This window comes from Colobus angolensis, unplaced genomic scaffold, assembly GCF_000951035.1.
Source record: "Colobus angolensis palliatus isolate OR3802 unplaced genomic scaffold, Cang.pa_1.0 Scaffold16, whole genome shotgun sequence".
NCBI classification, from domain to species: domain Eukaryota; kingdom Metazoa; phylum Chordata; class Mammalia; order Primates; family Cercopithecidae; genus Colobus; species Colobus angolensis.
Genome location: NW_012114710.1, coordinates 4,234,622 through 4,251,824, shown reverse-complemented (window position 1 = coordinate 4,251,824; position 17,203 = coordinate 4,234,622). Strand labels below are relative to the sequence as shown.

Below are 17,203 nucleotides of genomic sequence, written 5' to 3'. Positions count from 1 at the left end.
TGTATATTATTAAAATTAAGATATTATCAACTTAAAATAGACTGTTATGTTTTATGGAAGCCTCATGATAACCACAAAGAAAAAAAAACTAATAATAGATACAGAAAAGATAAACAAAAAAACTAATATTACATTCAGAAGAGATAAACAGAAAGAATCAAAGTATATCACAACAAAAATTATCAAATTTAAAAGAAGATACCAAGCGAGAAAGAGAGGAACAAAAGAAATACAAAGCAGACAGAAAACAATTAACAAAAAATGACAATAAAAAGCCCTTACCATCAAAAATTACTCTAAGTGTAAATATGTAAAACTCACCAATTAACAGATATAGAATGTCTCAATGGATTAAAAAAAGGTTTAGTTATATGCTGTCTATAAACGACTAGCTTTAGATTTAATGACACACACAGGACAAAAGTAAAGAGATGAAAAAAGCTATTCCATGCAAACAGTAACCCAAAAAGAGCAAGAGTAGCTGTACTTATATCTAACCAAGTAGAATTTAAACCAAAAACTGTCAAAAGAGATAAAGAAGGTCATTACATAATAATAAATGAATTAACAGGAAGATATAATGACTATAAATAAATATACATATATGCATATGTGCAAATATATACATATATGTGCGCATATATGTACATATACACATATGTGCATATATGTGCATATATGTGCGTATATGTGCATATATGTACATATACATATGTGCATATTTGTGCATATACATGTCTGCATGCACACATATATATTATATATGAGTGTACATACATATGTATATGTGTGTAGACATACATATATATATGCACCTAACATCAATGAATCTAAATACATGAAACAGCCATGGAACTGAAGAAATAGAAAGCAATACCATAATAGTAGTCAAAAATGAATAGATTATTGAGACAAAAAACTCAAGAAAAAAACAGATTTAAACAATACTATAGAACAAATGGACTTAACAAATGTATAAAGAACATTCCAAACAAAAGTAACAGAATACATATTCTTCTCAAGTGTACACTAACATTCCCCAGGATAAATCACATGCTAGGTCACAAAGTAAGTTTTAACAAATTTAAGAAGACTGAAATCATTCCAAGTATCTTTTATGAGCACAATAGAATAAAACTAGAAATCAATAACAAAAGGAAAATGGGAAATTCACAAATACATAAAAAGTAAATAAGGAACCCATGAACAGTCATTCAGTAAAAGAAATCAAATGGAAAATAAGAAAACGTTTTGAAAGGAACGAAAATGAAAATACAATATAGCAAAATTAATGGGATGCAGCAAAGGTAGTACTGAGAAAAAAGTTTATAACAATAAACAACTACATTTAAAAAGAAACATCTCAAACAAACTAACTTTATACTTCAAAAAATTAGAGAAAGAACAACCCTAAGCACAAAGTTGCCAGGAAAAAGCAAAACAGTATAAAGATTCTGGCAGAAATAAATGAAATAGAGAATAGAAAAACAATGGGGAAAACAATCAATGAAACTCATCACACACGAAACAGCAGACATTACAACTGATGCCACAGAAATGAAAAAAGATCATAAGGGGCATTTAAAAACAATTATACACCAACAAATTGAATAAACTAGAAGAAATAGATAAATTCCTAAAAATATGCAACCAAGCAAGAATGAATCAAGAAGAAACAGAAAGGCTGAAAACTAGTAACAGATGAGACTGAATCAATAGTCAGAAACTTCCCAATAAAGAAAAGCCCAGTACTGGATGACTTCAATTATATGAAACATTAAAAAAAAATCCTTCTTAAAGTCTCTTAAAATACGGAAAAAAAGGAAACACCTTCAAATTCATTTTATAAAGCTAGCCAGCATTACCTGGATTTGAAAGCCAAAGACACCACAACAAAAGAAAACTACTGACCACTATTCCCTTATGAACATAAAACAAAAATCCTCAAGAAAATATTAGCAAACGAAATTCATCAGCACATAAAAGAGATAATATACAGTGACCAAGTGGGATTTATCCCTGAGCTATAAGGATGGTTCAACATACGAAAATCAATTCATATGATAAAGTGTATTAACAGAATGAAGAATAAAAATCACATGATGATCTCAACAAATGCAGAAGAAGCATTTAACAAAAAGTTCACCAGGAACTTAAACAAATTTACAAGAAAAAAACAACCCCATCTAAAAGTGGGCAGAGGATATGAACAGACACTTCTCAAAAGAAGACATTTATGCGGCCAACAAACATATGAAAAAAAGCTCATCATCACTGGTCATTAGAGAAATGCAAATCAAAACCACAGTGAGATACCATCTCATGCCAGTTAGAATGGAAATCATTAAAAAATCAGGAAACAACATATGCTGGAGAGGATGTGGAGAAATAGGAACACTTTTACACTGTAGTGGGAATGTCAATTAGTTCAACCATTGTGGAAGACAGTGTGGCAATTCCTCAAGGATCTAGAACCAGAAATACCATTTGACCTGGCAACTCCATTACTGGGTATATACCTAAAGGATGATAAATCATTCTACTATAAAGACACATGCACATGCATGTTTATTGAAGCACTATTCACAATAGCAAAGACTTGGAACCAACCCAAATGTCCATCAATGATAGACTGGACAGTGAAAATGTGGCACATATACACCATGGAATACTATGCAGTCATAAAAAAGAATGAGTTCATGTCCTTTGCAGGGACATGGATGATGCTGGAAACCATCTTTCTCAGCAAACTAACACAGGAACAGAAAACCAAACACCGCATGTTCTCACGCATAAGTGGGGGTTGAACAATGAGCACATATAGGTACAGGGAGGGGAACATCACACAACAGGGCCTGTAAGGGGGTGCAGTGTAAGAGAGGGGATAGCATTAGGAGAAATACCTAATGTAGATGACGGGTTGATGGGTGCAGCAAACCACCATGGCACATGTATACCTGTGTAACCTGCACATTCTGCACATGTATCCTAAAACTTAAGGTATAATAAAAAATAAAATTCGACACCTGCATGATAAAAATTCTCAATAAATTAGATATAGAATGAATGTCCCCCTTCTTTTTTTCTAGTAGTTTTATGTCTTATATTTGCCTTTAATTCATTTTTATTTATTGACATTGGTCTTGGCAATGATTTCTTGGATGTAACACTAAAGAAAAGGCAACTGAAGCAAAAACAAACAAGTGAGACTAAATTAAACTAAAAATCTTCTGCATGGCATAAGGAGCAATGAACAAAATAAAAAGGTAATCTATGAAATGGGATAAAATATTTGTACACTGTGTATTTGAGAAAGAGTTAAGTCAAATTACATAAGGAACTTACATTTTACAATAGTAAAAAAGACCACTTGATTGAACATACCTCACTAGAAAATGGCCAAAAGATCTGAATAGACATTTCTCTAAAGAAAATGGAGAAAATGACAAACAGGTACATGGAAAGGTTCTCAGCCTCCCTAATAATCAGAGAAGTGCTAATCCAACCACAATGAGATAATGCCTCACACCTGTTAGGATGACTATGTTAAAAAATACATATATAATAAATGTTAGTGAGGATATGGAGAAGAGAGAATCCTTATATATTCTTAGTAGAAATGGAAAAAATAGTACGGAGCTTCCTCTAAAAATTAAAAATATATCTACTCTATGACTCGGCAATCTCTCTCCTAGGTATATACCCAAAGAAAATAAAATCTCCAGATTTTAGAGATACAATGTTCACTGCAGCATTATTCACAATAACCAAGATATGAAAACAACCTAAGTGTCCACTGACAGATTATGGGATCAAGAAATTATTTTATACATATATAAAAATATATTTCACCCTTTAAAAAGGAGGTCCTGCCATTTGGGAAAACATGGATGAAATTAGAGGACATTATGCTAAGTGAAGTAGGCCAGACAAAGAAAGAAAAATACTGCATGATCTCTTTTATCTTTTCAATCTTAAAAAACAGATGTCAAATATCTAGAAAAAGAAAGTGGAATAGTGGTTACCAGAGTTTGAGGGAAGGGGAAAAGCAGAGATACAGGTCAAGGGTATAAAGTTGCAATTATGTAGGATGAATAAACTATAGATCTAATATATCACATGAGAACTACAGTTAATAATATTGTATTGTACACTGATATTTGCTGAGAGTAGATTTTAGGACTCACCACACACAGAAAAGGTACTATGTGAGATGATGCATATTTTAATTGGTTTGACTGTAGTAATCATCTACCGTGTGTGTGTATGTGTATGTATGTGTATGTGTGTGTATACAGCAAAAGGTCATGTTGTACACCTTAAATATGTGCTATAAAAATTCTTAATTGGCTATATGTATTCTAAATATTTTTTATTTGTTTGCATGTCTTTTGTTCTTCAGAAATATATTTTTCTTTCTGGAGTGTACTTTTTGTGTCTTATTTATGAAATAGATATATACTATATTTTGGTACCAATTATCTCTATTTTCTGACTTCAATTGTAGCTTCTTTGTTTATCCTTTAGTTATTTAGAAGAGTTATTTTTATTTATTTATTTTGTATTTCCAAAGCAATGGTAGAGATAGAAAAAAAGTGCACTAAAGGAAAGGGTTGGGTGAAGAAAGGGAAGTTACCTTTTTGCTTCTAACTAATTTCTAATTTACTACATTTGATTAAAAAATGAGTCACAGGATATTGATTCTTTATAACTTGGGATACTTTCTTTGTGACTTAGTATGCAGGTAGGTAATTTTTTAGAAATACTCCATGTATCCTTGAACAGAAAATCCTGCACCTAGAGCCTAATTTAAAATAGACAAGCTTCCTGTGATCTTCCTGTGCTAAGTGAGCTTTATTAGTCCACCATTCTACTAGGGTAGTATCTCTTTGAGGGCCTAAGTATATTTGGGAGTCTCAGTTCCATCTATAAATCCTTATTTCCAGTCTTCCTTCATCCTTCTTTCACATGTGACCTCTGGAGAATTCTCTTTCTTTTTTTCTGAATTCAGGTTTCCATATAAAAGGACATTTGTTCTACTTTAGCATATTTTACAGAATTTTGAAGTTATCAAATTACTGCCAATGAGTCAACAGAATTAAAAGTTATAATATATATACAAAGGAATGATTTAATGGACTATAAAATCAAAAATGCTAATTATATAAAAGCATTCAGCCTAAAGAATAATATTTATTTTTTGTTTTATTAAATTAAAATTATAAGAGCACTGAAAAATCATAAGTACATGAAGTTCATATCTTTACTGGTAAGCAGGACTGCATTTAATTTTGCTTCCATAAAACTCTATAAAGTCCTTCTTCACTCATATATTTCTGTGTATCATATGTATTAGAGAAAATGTATTTTCTTAATATGCATAATTGTGTTTTTATCTTAATTCATAGGAGTGTATCAAAGATAATTCATTGCTTACCAATTTGTTTTCTGTACTGATCAACAGGAAGTTTTATAGTAGAAGCATCTTTTCTACCCATCTTTGATCTCCAAAATGCCTGCTGAAAAGAAAATAATTATAATGAAATTTTTTTTGGAAAAGGAGTATCTATAAAATCCAGAAATAGTTTATTCTATAAAATTCATTTTTAAAGCAATGAGTACAAATACCTTTGACTTATTTCCTTTAAATATTCGTAAAGAAAACAAAATTCTTTTATATAAATCATCAATGATACAATCGCTGGTAATTAAATTTCTCCATCAATTGTTTTTGGTAACATTCATCTTATCAAGTACTACCAGTGCTCAATTAAACCACATTGTCAGATAACATATCTGTAAATATGAAAATCATGTAGCATTTACTTAGGTTAGGGATTTTGGCATGCTTTTGGCAAAATGTTTATTTCCAAGTATATATATTTTGGATATATATACTTACTATGTTACATTAAAACTAAGGCTAAAGTTTGAATCTCAAGTACTTTGTATTTTATTTTTAAAAGCATGACATATACAACCAAAGTAAATGAATTTCAGTTCTATTTCTGCCCCTCTTAATGTAAACAATAAAAACTACTATCATTTCTTAACATTTTCATGCTTATTACATTACATGCACTGTTCAATTTAATCTTCAACATGTTTTTATTGATATACAATAGTTGTACATACTTTAGGGGGATATATGTAATATTTTGATACCTGTGTACAATAAGTAATGACCAATTCAGAAAAATTGGGATATCCATCACCTCATTTACATGTTCTTTGTGTTGGGAGCAAAACAAATCTTCTATTCTAGGTATTCAGAAATATATAATAAATTATTGTTAATCATAATTTTCCTACTGTACTATTGAATACTAGAAATTATTCCCTCTATCTAACTGTATTTTTGTATCCCTTAACCAGCTTCTCTACCCTTCTACCCAGTTCCCGTCCCTGCCTCTGGTAGCCACTATTCTACTGTCTACCTCCATGAGATCCACTTTTTCAGCTCTCACAAATGAGTGAGAACACCCAATATTTGTCTTTCTGTGCCTGGCTTGTTTCTCTTAATGACCTTCAGTTTCATCCATGTTGCTGCAAATGGCAGAGTTTCATTTTTATGGCTGAATAATATCCATTGCATATAGAGAACACATTTTTGCTATCCATTCATCTATTGATGGATGCCAAGGTTGCTTCCATATCTTGGTTATTGTGAATAATGCTGCAATAAACGTGAGAGTTCAAATACGTCTTCTATATACTGTTTTTGTTTCTTTTGGATATATACCCAGGAGTCAGATACCTGGATCATATGGTAGTTCTATTTTTAGTTTATTGAGGAACCTCCATATTGTTTTCTATAATGGTGTACCAATTTACATTTTCACCCACAGTGTATGACCATTCCCTTTTTTCTCCACATCCCCACCAACACTTGTTATTTTTTGTCTTTCTGATAGTAGCCACATAACTAGGGTGAGATGATATCTCTCTGTGCTTTCAATTTGGATTTCCCTAATGATTAGTGATGTTGAGAATGTTTTTCATACACTTGTTGGCCATTTGTATCTTCTTTTGAGAAATGTCTATTCAGATCTTTTGCCCATTTTTAATTGAATTGTGTTTTGCTATTGAGTTGTTTGAGCTTCTTATATATTTTGGGTATTAATCCTTTGTTGGATGAATATTTTGCAAATACTTTCTCACATTTTGCAAGTTGTCTCTTGACTTTATCGATTGTTTTCTTTGCTGTGAAGCTTTCTAGCTTGATGTAATCCTATGTGTCTATTTTTTACTTTGTTGTCTGGGCTTTTCAGATCTTATACCCCAAATTTTTGCCAGACCAATGTCCTGAAGTGTTTTCCCAATGTTTTTTTTCTAGTTGTTTCATAGTTTTATGTCTTACATTTAAGTCTTTAATCCATCTTGAGTTGATTTTTGTATATGATGAAAGATAGAGAATCTACTTTCATTCTTCTGCATATAGATATCCAGTTTTCCCAGGATAATTTATTAAAGAGACAATCCTCCTTTCCCCCATTGTAACTTCTTCATACTCTTATAAAAAATGAGTAGACTCTAAGTGTGTTAATTTAGCTCTGGGTTCCCTGTTCTGTTCCATTGGTCTATGTGTCTGTTTTTAGGCCAGTACCCAATTGTTTCATTACTATAAATTTGTAGTATAATTTGAAATCAGATAGTGTGATGCTCTGGCTTTGTTCTTTTGGCTCCGAAATGCTTTAGCTATTGGGGATCTTCCAGGGTTCCATGTGAATTTTAGGATTGTTCTTTAGGATTTTTGTGGAGAGTGTCATTGGTATTTTGATAGAGATTGCATTAAATCGGTAGATCACTTTGGGTAGTAGAGAAATTTTAAAAATATTAATTTCATCATGAAGGAATGTTAAATTTCATTGAATACTTTTTCAGCATCTACTGAAATGATCATATGGTGTTTATTCTTGATTCTGTTGTTGTGACACATCATGTTTATTGATATGTGAATGTTGAACCATCCCTGCATCACTGGGGTGGTCCCATTTGATCATAATGCATTATCTTTTTAACTTGTTGCTGAATTTGGTTTCTAGTATTTTGTTGAGATTTGTATATCTATGTTCATCAGGGATATTACCTTGTAGTATTTCCCTTTTTAAATTGTATTCTTGTCTGGTTTGGTATCAGAGTAATGCCAGCCTTGTAAAATGAGTTTGGAAGTATTCCCTCCTCTTCAACTTTTTGGAATAGTTTGAGTAGAAATAGCATTAGTTCTTCTTTAACTGTTTGGTAGAAGTCAGCAATGAATCTATCAGGTCCTGGGTTTTTCACTGATGGAAGATTTTTTATTACTGCTTCAAACTCATGATTCATTATTGTTCTGTTCAACTATTCTGTCTTCTCATGTTTTATTTTGGTAGGTTTTATATGCCAAGGAATGTATTCTTTTCTTCTAGCTTTTGCAATTTGTTGGTATATAGTTGTTCATAGTAGTCGCTAATGATCTTTTGCATTTCTGTGGTATCAGTTGTAATGTTTCTTTTTGTTTCCCATTTTATTTGAGTTTTCTCCTTTTTTTCCTTGGGCAAGTAAAGGTTTGTTAATTCTACTTATCTTTTCAAAAAACAACTTTTTGTTTTGTTGGGGTTTTTTTTTGTATTTTTGTCACAATTAAAATTTATTTCTGCTCTGTAAGTTTTATGATTTTTATTGAATTTAGATATTGCAGCAGAGAGTACAACCTAATGACTCATATCCTCCTTTTTTCCTAGCACAGACCATACTTCCTAGCCTCAATCATAATATGTCATTATTTATAGAATATGAATGTTACAGTCATAAGTATTCTTCAAACTGGTGCCTGGAAGTTGTTCCTCATTCCTTCTAGTAAGGCATTACAAGATGAAGATGAAGTCAGACAAGAACAGGTCATGTCACAAGCAAAAATATAGAGAATAGAAAGTCCAGTAATTTGGGGCTAAAAATGTTGGAAAAGCCAAATTCTTCTGAGAACCAACAGGAAAAAAAAAATGAAACTAGGCTTTGAAGAACAAAAACCCATTAAAACTTATCAGCTTATAAAAAAGAAAAGAGAGAGAGAGACAAAGAGCAGATTAGGGGTTTTTACTGTCTCACCTGAGCCTATTATTTCACATTACTTCAAAGTAGACACTATTGGGTAGAAAAAGAGAAGCCTAGGAGTTCTGAAGCACAGAAAGAAAGTGGACATGAGAATTAGGTCTAGGAAAGAAACTGCGCTATGTTTACTGGCACATGCAACTGAGTAGAAATGGCAAGAAGGTTACTAAAATGTGAGGGAACTGTATTTACAAAGAAACCAGAAACATAATCTAAAAAAGTCTTTGAATGAAAGTCAACTTTGAGGCCTCTACATTTAAACCAGTATACAGCAGTACTCAAGGAAGGCAAACTCTACAGAGTTTGTAACATCTACTTCACACATGACTAGAAAGGAAGAACCATCCAGAGGACAGAGCCACGAAGAATGGACAAAAAGACCATAAGCTGTAACTTCTACTTCAGTACAATGGATCTTCTCAGTGGTCTTGTGAGCAGCAGGTTTCATCATCACAATGGACCAATGACTCCTGTGGCTGTTTTCCATTCTTCCCTTTATAAATGGGGATGATTATTGCAGGTATAAAGCAGTTATCCACTGCTTAATCATTATTTCTTATGGGTTCTGTGATGCTGGGGAGGAGTAGGAAAATGTCACAGGCAAATTGAGAGAGAGGGCTATGTGTTAGCTTGAGATCGTTGGCTTGGAGCTAGATGCAATAAATGCTAGATGTTTAGGTTCTCTCTATTGGGGAGACAGAAAAAAATAAATGTGCATAGCTATTTCCATGCCAGAAAGATAAATTATTACAAAAACTGTTGGCTACTCACTAAAATACATGTTCTTCTTTTTTTCCCACTGGGTACACTTGACTAATGTCCCGGCCTCCTTTGATGTTAGTTGTGGGCACATCACTTATTTTCAGCCAGCAGAATGTGAGTAAATTAATGTTTGCTGCTTCTAGAACTGACTTATAAAAACTTTCCTTGTATACTCATTTATCTGGAAGAAATGGAGATGACCTCCAGGGTAACTCTGAACACAGTATGACGATGATGACAGCCTGGATCATGAATGACTGCATGGAGGAGAGCTATCCAACTAACTTGTTTTCATATTGCTGTGATAACAAAAAATAAATGGGCAGCATTTGCAGTACTATACATTTTTTGCATCTATTTGTTACAATAGTTGTCATCACTGAAACTAAAACAAACAAGTATAGATGTTTCCATATAAACTGATGCAATTATCAAACTGTAATTTTTCTAAAGAGTTTATCAAGGTTCTAAAACACTAAATGCATTTGAAATCTGTCCAGACAAAATTGTATTGTTTATCTGTATATATATTGTCACACAGACAGTTAACAATGATCCCACCCAATACAGTGAGAGGCATCTCCAATGTAATAATTTTTATCCATATGTAATAAAATTATAAGTTCAGCTAAAAACCTATTTTTCTAATCATAATAATCTTCATATTTATGGTATTATTGCAATATCTAGGAATATTCAAATTATGACAAAGTCAAATAAGTTAAATTTTCATCTCTAATAAACCATGTAGTTATTACATCTAAGAAAACATTTTAAAATTCTAGCAATAAAAACAAGACGGCACCTAATTCTATAGTCTTAAATCTTATCATTCAAAACATTAAAAATAATTCTATCAAGACAAGCACCATAAAAATTGTCAATAGATATAATTTATTCATATAGCAATCATATTTGCATAGTATTTTGCATTTATTAATTATAAATAGGAATCAAGTTATTTTAGTTTTAATTGTGTGTGGGTAGGGAAGATACCACTCCATTTTAGGAGAGAAGCTGGATTAAATGAGTAAACACTCAAGATATTATTCCCTTTTCAATTGAGTTTTGTTCTTTGCCTTTACACACTATGCTTAATTATTTTATTTTAAGCAAATCACTAAGGCTATCTACCAAAATGGTTGCTCATTATGCTTCCTCCGATTCCTTTCTGGTCATTTAAACCAACATCCCAGCAGAGATAACACTTCAGAGGTCAATACTTTATTCATTCACTACCTAGAGTAAGTAAAAAAGTAAGAGGTTTATCAAAAATATATTTTCACCAAAGTAGCTGAATTTTACTTATATGTTAATATACGCTACATTAAAAATTATACCAGGGAAAAATCTAAAGAATCTAAATTTTTAGAGGGGTCTATGCTCTATGAACAGACATTTTATATATATAATAATCACTGAACATAAAATCCTTCAAAAGAATTTCAACCAAGATACATTAGAGAAAAACTGGTTTAAAATTTGTATTCTTAGTTATTTTTAGTGGTTTGGTAATATTTAATCAAAATTTAAACTTTCTCATTGTCTTTGAAATTATTGTATTCTATTCAGTAAGTAAAATGACGTTTTACCAAATGATAAAACAAAACATGCTTATAGAACACATCCTTACACAAATTATTTACATTTTATTAGTTGCAAGAAACACACACACAAAAAGAAAGCATTTTGCCTTACTGATAAACACACTGAGGCTATTTTAAATGACCTAAAGAGACACCTATTCATCGGTATGGTGCAAACTGTCAATGACTCAGACATGTAGAACCTTTAAAATGTTCTGACTTTTCTTTGTTCTTCAAAGCCTTGCGGTAATCATCATTCATTTCTATTGCTTTGATGGTTAGATAGCAAACTCCCAAGAAATCCAGGGAGACATTAACACATACAGCCGCAATTTCTAATAAGACAGCTATTTGCATACAAGATCAGCCACAATTTAAAATGTGTTGTGATAGATGTGGAAAGGGAATAACAGATTTATATTAGCATGTACAATACCAAGATTGTTTTCACAATTTAATTCCTTGGAGATTATGTCTCATCACCTTCTTTTGTAAAGAACACTGCATTTCCTGAGGAACTAACTTGCTCTGAGACCCAGCTAAACTAAAATATGGATTAATAAGATAATATTTATTATTTATGAATTTTGCTGTAGGAATGATTTCAGATGAAATCATCACAGAAGTTTCCGACATTCTTGAAACTTGATAACACATATTTAAAGAAGAAAAATGCTAATTTTATTTAATACCTAAATTGGATATTAAAATAATTCAGTTAATTTTTATCTAATTAAACTTTACACTCATTAGGACTTTTAAGATTAAACATAGCATTTTTGTTTTTAGTATGCTTTCTTAACCTGAATTTTCCAGAGCAATTTTGCCAACAGTATTTTTAAGCATTAATACGTGACCTTTAAAAACAAAGGTAGTGTTATATTCAATCACCTTCTGACCAAGTTATTTTATTGCTCATTTATACCTTTTTATGAAATCCAGAAAGAACAAGTAAAGAAATAAGAAATCTGAAGCCTTCACATATGTCTCTGCCTCCAGAAAAAGCATTAAATCCAGACTGTGACATTTAAATACATATCAAAACACAGGTTATTAAAAAAAGTTCAACCCATGACCACAGAAAAAATAATTATCTTAGTTTTTAAGGCTAAAAGAAATACATTTACCTAAGAAAACTCTTTGTTAAACATGAAGATGTAGTTAGACAGAAAAGGCATTTGGTTATGGCTGGATCAAAGTTGAGAACCAATCTTGAAAATACAACCTCACGCTAGATGCTGAAGATATAATAAACACAGAAGATACTTGTCCCTGATCTTATTGCACATTAACCGTTTCCAGAGTATTACAAATTTAAAGTTGTTCATTCACTTAACATACTTAAGTCATTGAAATGATGACACATTTCCTAGATAAAGCAAAAATCCTTAGTATAAAGAACCATTAATGATCTGAATTTGTCATTTGTTCCTTTCTTATGTTCCAGTGCACTATGAAATTCAGCTTTTAGTTCCATGACTTTGACAAGCTCATTCATGTTTCCAGGAATTTACTATGTTCTGCAATTTGCTTTAAATGTCCTTTCAATACATCCCCACTTGTGGAACCTATATATTTTCATATTGCACACAAGAGTCATCTCTGAGTAATCATTCAGATCTTGCCTAAGAGGCATCATTCATGATTCAGATCTTCAGAGACAGTTCTCCACACTTAAGGAAATGAAAAAAAAAGATCATTTGAAAGACTATCAAGTGTGAAGTGGACAAGGTATACACAATTATAACATTAAAATGCAACATTATAAGTAATATTAATCATTTTGATATTATAAGTCATATTAATTATTTCAATTAATTGTATGTATTACTCATATTAATAGTATTATATTATCATTGAGACAAGTTATTACAATGAGGAACAAATTCTTACTGTATAAAACTGGAGTTAAACAGTTGTTATTCTAAAGTTTTCAGAGATCAAAGTGCCCAGTTCACCTACATTTTGACAAACTAATTTCCTTTACAGCTGCAGGTAAAGTATCTAAAAACTGAAATATGTGAAAAGATGATCTCTAAAATCCTGATCACTTGCCAACATTGATATGAAAATTTTTATGAAAAGTAAGTACAGGACACCTATCTGTGTAAACCTAAAAAGTCAAGTTCCAGGAAAGAAATCTTAGTTGTTGGGACTCATCTTTCAGCCAAACTAGGGAACTAAAACACAGTATTAGGAAATAGTGCTAGAACAAATATATTTCCTTATGAAAAACAAAACAACCAAAAATATTTAACCCCTATCTCATATTATACACAAAAATTAATTGAAGATAGATCATACAACTGAACAAAGTAGCTAAGACAACAAAGTTACTAGAGAAAATACTATATTCATGACTTTGTAGAGGCAAATATTTATTGAAGAAAACATAGTAGGATGTATCATAAAAGACAAAAAAAGAATGAACTGGATTACATAAAAATTAATATTTGCTTATCAAAAGACACCAGTAAGAAAATAGGTTATTGCAGATAGATAGTATTCATAATGCATGAATCTGACAAAATAATTTGCATCCAGAAAGCATTTAAAAATTAATAATATAACGTATACAACCTAATAATTTAAAAAGGGGTCAAAAACTTGAACAGGAACCAGAAACTTCAGCAAATAAGATATACAAATGACAAGCACATGAAAAAGTTCTTAACACCAGTAGTAATTAGCAAAGTGCAAATTAAAATTAGAACTGAGATACTACTACATATGTACTAGAATGGTTCAAATAAAAAATAATTCATATACAAAATAATGAAGAGAATGTGGAGCAACTGAAATTTCTGGTACAACCTCTTTATAAAATTGGCAGTTCCTACAAAGTTAACTACCAGCAATTTTTGCACTTCTACTCCTAGATATTTACGTAAGAGAGATAAATGTATATGGTTACAAAAATACTTTCTACAAAAATGGTCATGGTAGCTTCGTTCGTAATAGTTAAAAATTGGGGGCATGGTGGCGGGCGCCTGTAGTCCCAGCTACTCAGGAGGCTGAGGCAGGAGAATGGCATGAACCCAGGAAGAGGAGCTCGCAGTGAGCCAAGATCACGCCATTGCACTCCAGCCTGGGGAACAGAGCGAGACTCCGTCTCAAAAAAAAAACGGAAGTAACCCCAATATTGATCAACAGAAGAGTTGAGAAACTGTGGTTTATTCATATAGTGTAATACTACCCAGAAAAAAAAAAAATACTAAAGATAGGCAGTAGAGATAAATCTCAACAATATTATGCTGAGAAAAAGAAGCAATGATGTCTCTGTACTTAAATGGTCAAATATGTCCTAAGGGCTAAAGAATAAGTGAGAGGTGAGAAAGCAGAGATGAAAATTGCAGACCAATCCATTATAAAATAAATACAAGGAAGGAGACAGATAGCATAGTAAGAAGAAAGGAACTGAGGTTGAGGAAGAGTTTTTTTGTTGTTGTTATGCTTTGTTTTTACTCTTTAGGGCTTTTTTCTGATTAAAGATGAAAATTTGAGTTGGTCTAAATAATAATTGGGAGGAACAACCAGAAAGTGAGAGGGTGAAAATACAGAAAAAAAAAAAGTAACAATGAGGTTTCCAAGTAGAGTAGAATCCAGCATTCATTTCAAGTAATAATCATAGCACACTATGTCCGTCACTTTATCAAGAAAAAGAGAAAATAACGGGCAAAATTACACATAAGACGAGGTCTGGTAACCAAAAGTAGAGGGATATCTATGTAGTAGCTGTGTTTTCACTATGAAGTAGAAGGCAAGATTATCTCCTTATGAGAGAAAGGAAAGGTGGGAAGTTTGAAGGTTTGCAAGTGCAGAGTTGGAATTAATGCTGTGGAGGAATGGAAAGAGTTGTCTTAAGAAAACAGGACTAACTGGGTGCAGTCACTTGTGCCTGTAATACCAGCTACTCTGGAAGCTGAAGTGGGAAGATCTCTTGAGCCCAGGAGTTTGAGACTGCTGTGAGCTCTGATCATGCCACTGCACTCCAGCTTGGGCAACAGAATTGAGGCCCCATCTCTAAAAAATAGAAAAATAAAAAATGAAAACAGGCTTCATGGGCATCACTAAGAGACCAAAAAAATTTGGTAACCATGAATCTATTATAGCATTGGACTATCAGATTGCAAACAACATTTTCCTTTCTGAGTGCTTAGCTACTTAGTGCTGACATAGGGAAGGGTAGTCTACTAGAGTAAGCAGAATTTAAGTTTTCCCAGGTAGGCATGACAGAAAACTTTAGGATACTATAAAAAGTGGGTGACATGATATTCTATGGCATCTAAAGGTAGAAAAGGAAGTGAAGGTAGTAGTGGTTTAGAGTTAAGCAGAAAGTGGACCAATCTTCGGACTTGATAAAGATAAATAACCAAATTTGAAAGTAAAAAATAACCAAATAACAAAATTTGGGAGTAAAAAAATAACCAAAAACCAAATACTAGAAGTGAAAAATTAGTTATTTTACTAGAGAAGAAAGGTTATTAACAAGGTCACTAGTCAGTGTGAGTGTGAGGCAATTAATATTATTATTGAGATGGAGTAAGTTTTGGTCCAGAAGGACTGACGTGGTAGGAAAACATTATGGCAGATGCGTTCAGGAACTGAAAGACCAGGATAATGCATATGTCATATGTCATACATATGTATATGTATGTCATATGTCATGCATATGTATATGTCATACATATGCATTATGGGTACCCAGGATGGTAGCAGGATTTGGGTGAGGATGCAAAGAAAGACTCAGAGGTAGGAAGGCTGAGAAGGGACCCAGATGTCCACAAATAAACAGCAAAAGAGAGAGGCAGAGGACACTACCGTGAAATGGAATGAATCACAAAGGAGCTGGTCTTTTTGTTTGATTTGTCTTGTTTGCTTTTATATGCAGGAAATATAAATGTTCTGGAAGTGGCAACAAAAAATAAAATGATAAAAATCAACCTCTTCATCCACTGGTATATGAACAAAAGAAGAACAGTTTCCATTTAAGATGGCTTCAGGAAAGTGGTGTTTATAAGAAGAATCAAGTTTCAATTAACATCAAGAGGTAAAAGTAATAAAGCGTTTGGGATGAACTGGGTTCAAGGGGGATATAAAAAAAATAGAGAGGAAAGGAAATAGCAAGCAATTAGTCCATGAAAAACCAAAGATAACACAGAATAATATGGGCATAAGTATTTAGTGGATGACGTATAACCAAATGGGTCAGGTAGGGCAGTGAGAAAAGTTAACAGGAATGTGTAGTATCTTGAACCAGCTTTATCTCAAAACTGCAATGAGTACTCAGGCCTCTCCAGGAGTCAGCTGTAGCCTTGGTAAATGGAGGAGTGCCAATCCCTCCAGGAAAGGTCAGCTGGCTAGAATTCAGCACTACAGAAGAAAGTCTCAGATCTCGAGTCTAGTTAGCATCACCTATTCATTGGGAGCAACTGAAGAGTCCAGATCAGCATTTGTCAAAGTATGGTCCATAATACCATTAGAGTTGTCTGGGATACTCATGAAAATGCATACTCCTGGGTCCCATCACAGTCCTACTGAATCAGAATCTTAGGGGCTAAGGTATATGGGTCTCTAGTTCTGTTTTGTTTTGTTTTTAAATTTCTCTTGTGATTACTGTCACCATTTAAGTTTGAGAACCATTGATTATCTTTTTAACAAGGTCACAGGCAATTCTTTTGCATATTAGCATTGGAGAAACACAGCTGGAAGTAGATGGGAGGCCTGAGCAGGGACTGTGAAGCCTTGCAGCCTCTCTGGTGGAC

At 32.5% G+C, this 17,203-nt stretch overlaps 1 protein-coding gene across 9 annotated transcripts in view; it reads right to left on the bottom strand.

The window, feature by feature from the left end:
• The window catches only part of TRIQK (triple QxxK/R motif containing), a 77,010-nt gene that overhangs the window by 27,481 nt on the left and 32,326 nt on the right, over window positions 1–17,203 (bottom strand). For 4 of the 9 annotated variants that reach the window (XM_011937048.1, XM_011937052.1, XM_011937050.1 and 1 more), the window contains one exon: window positions 5,438–5,519. In XM_011937048.1, the coding sequence (XP_011792438.1) occupies window positions 5,438–5,498 (61 nt within the window). In that variant the 5' untranslated portion in view covers window positions 5,499–5,519. Of the gene's footprint in view, window positions 1–5,437; window positions 5,520–10,002; window positions 10,145–17,203 lie in introns of those variants that run through there. The other 5 variants (XM_011937049.1, XM_011937057.1, XM_011937055.1 and 2 more) reach the window with 3 other exon arrangements.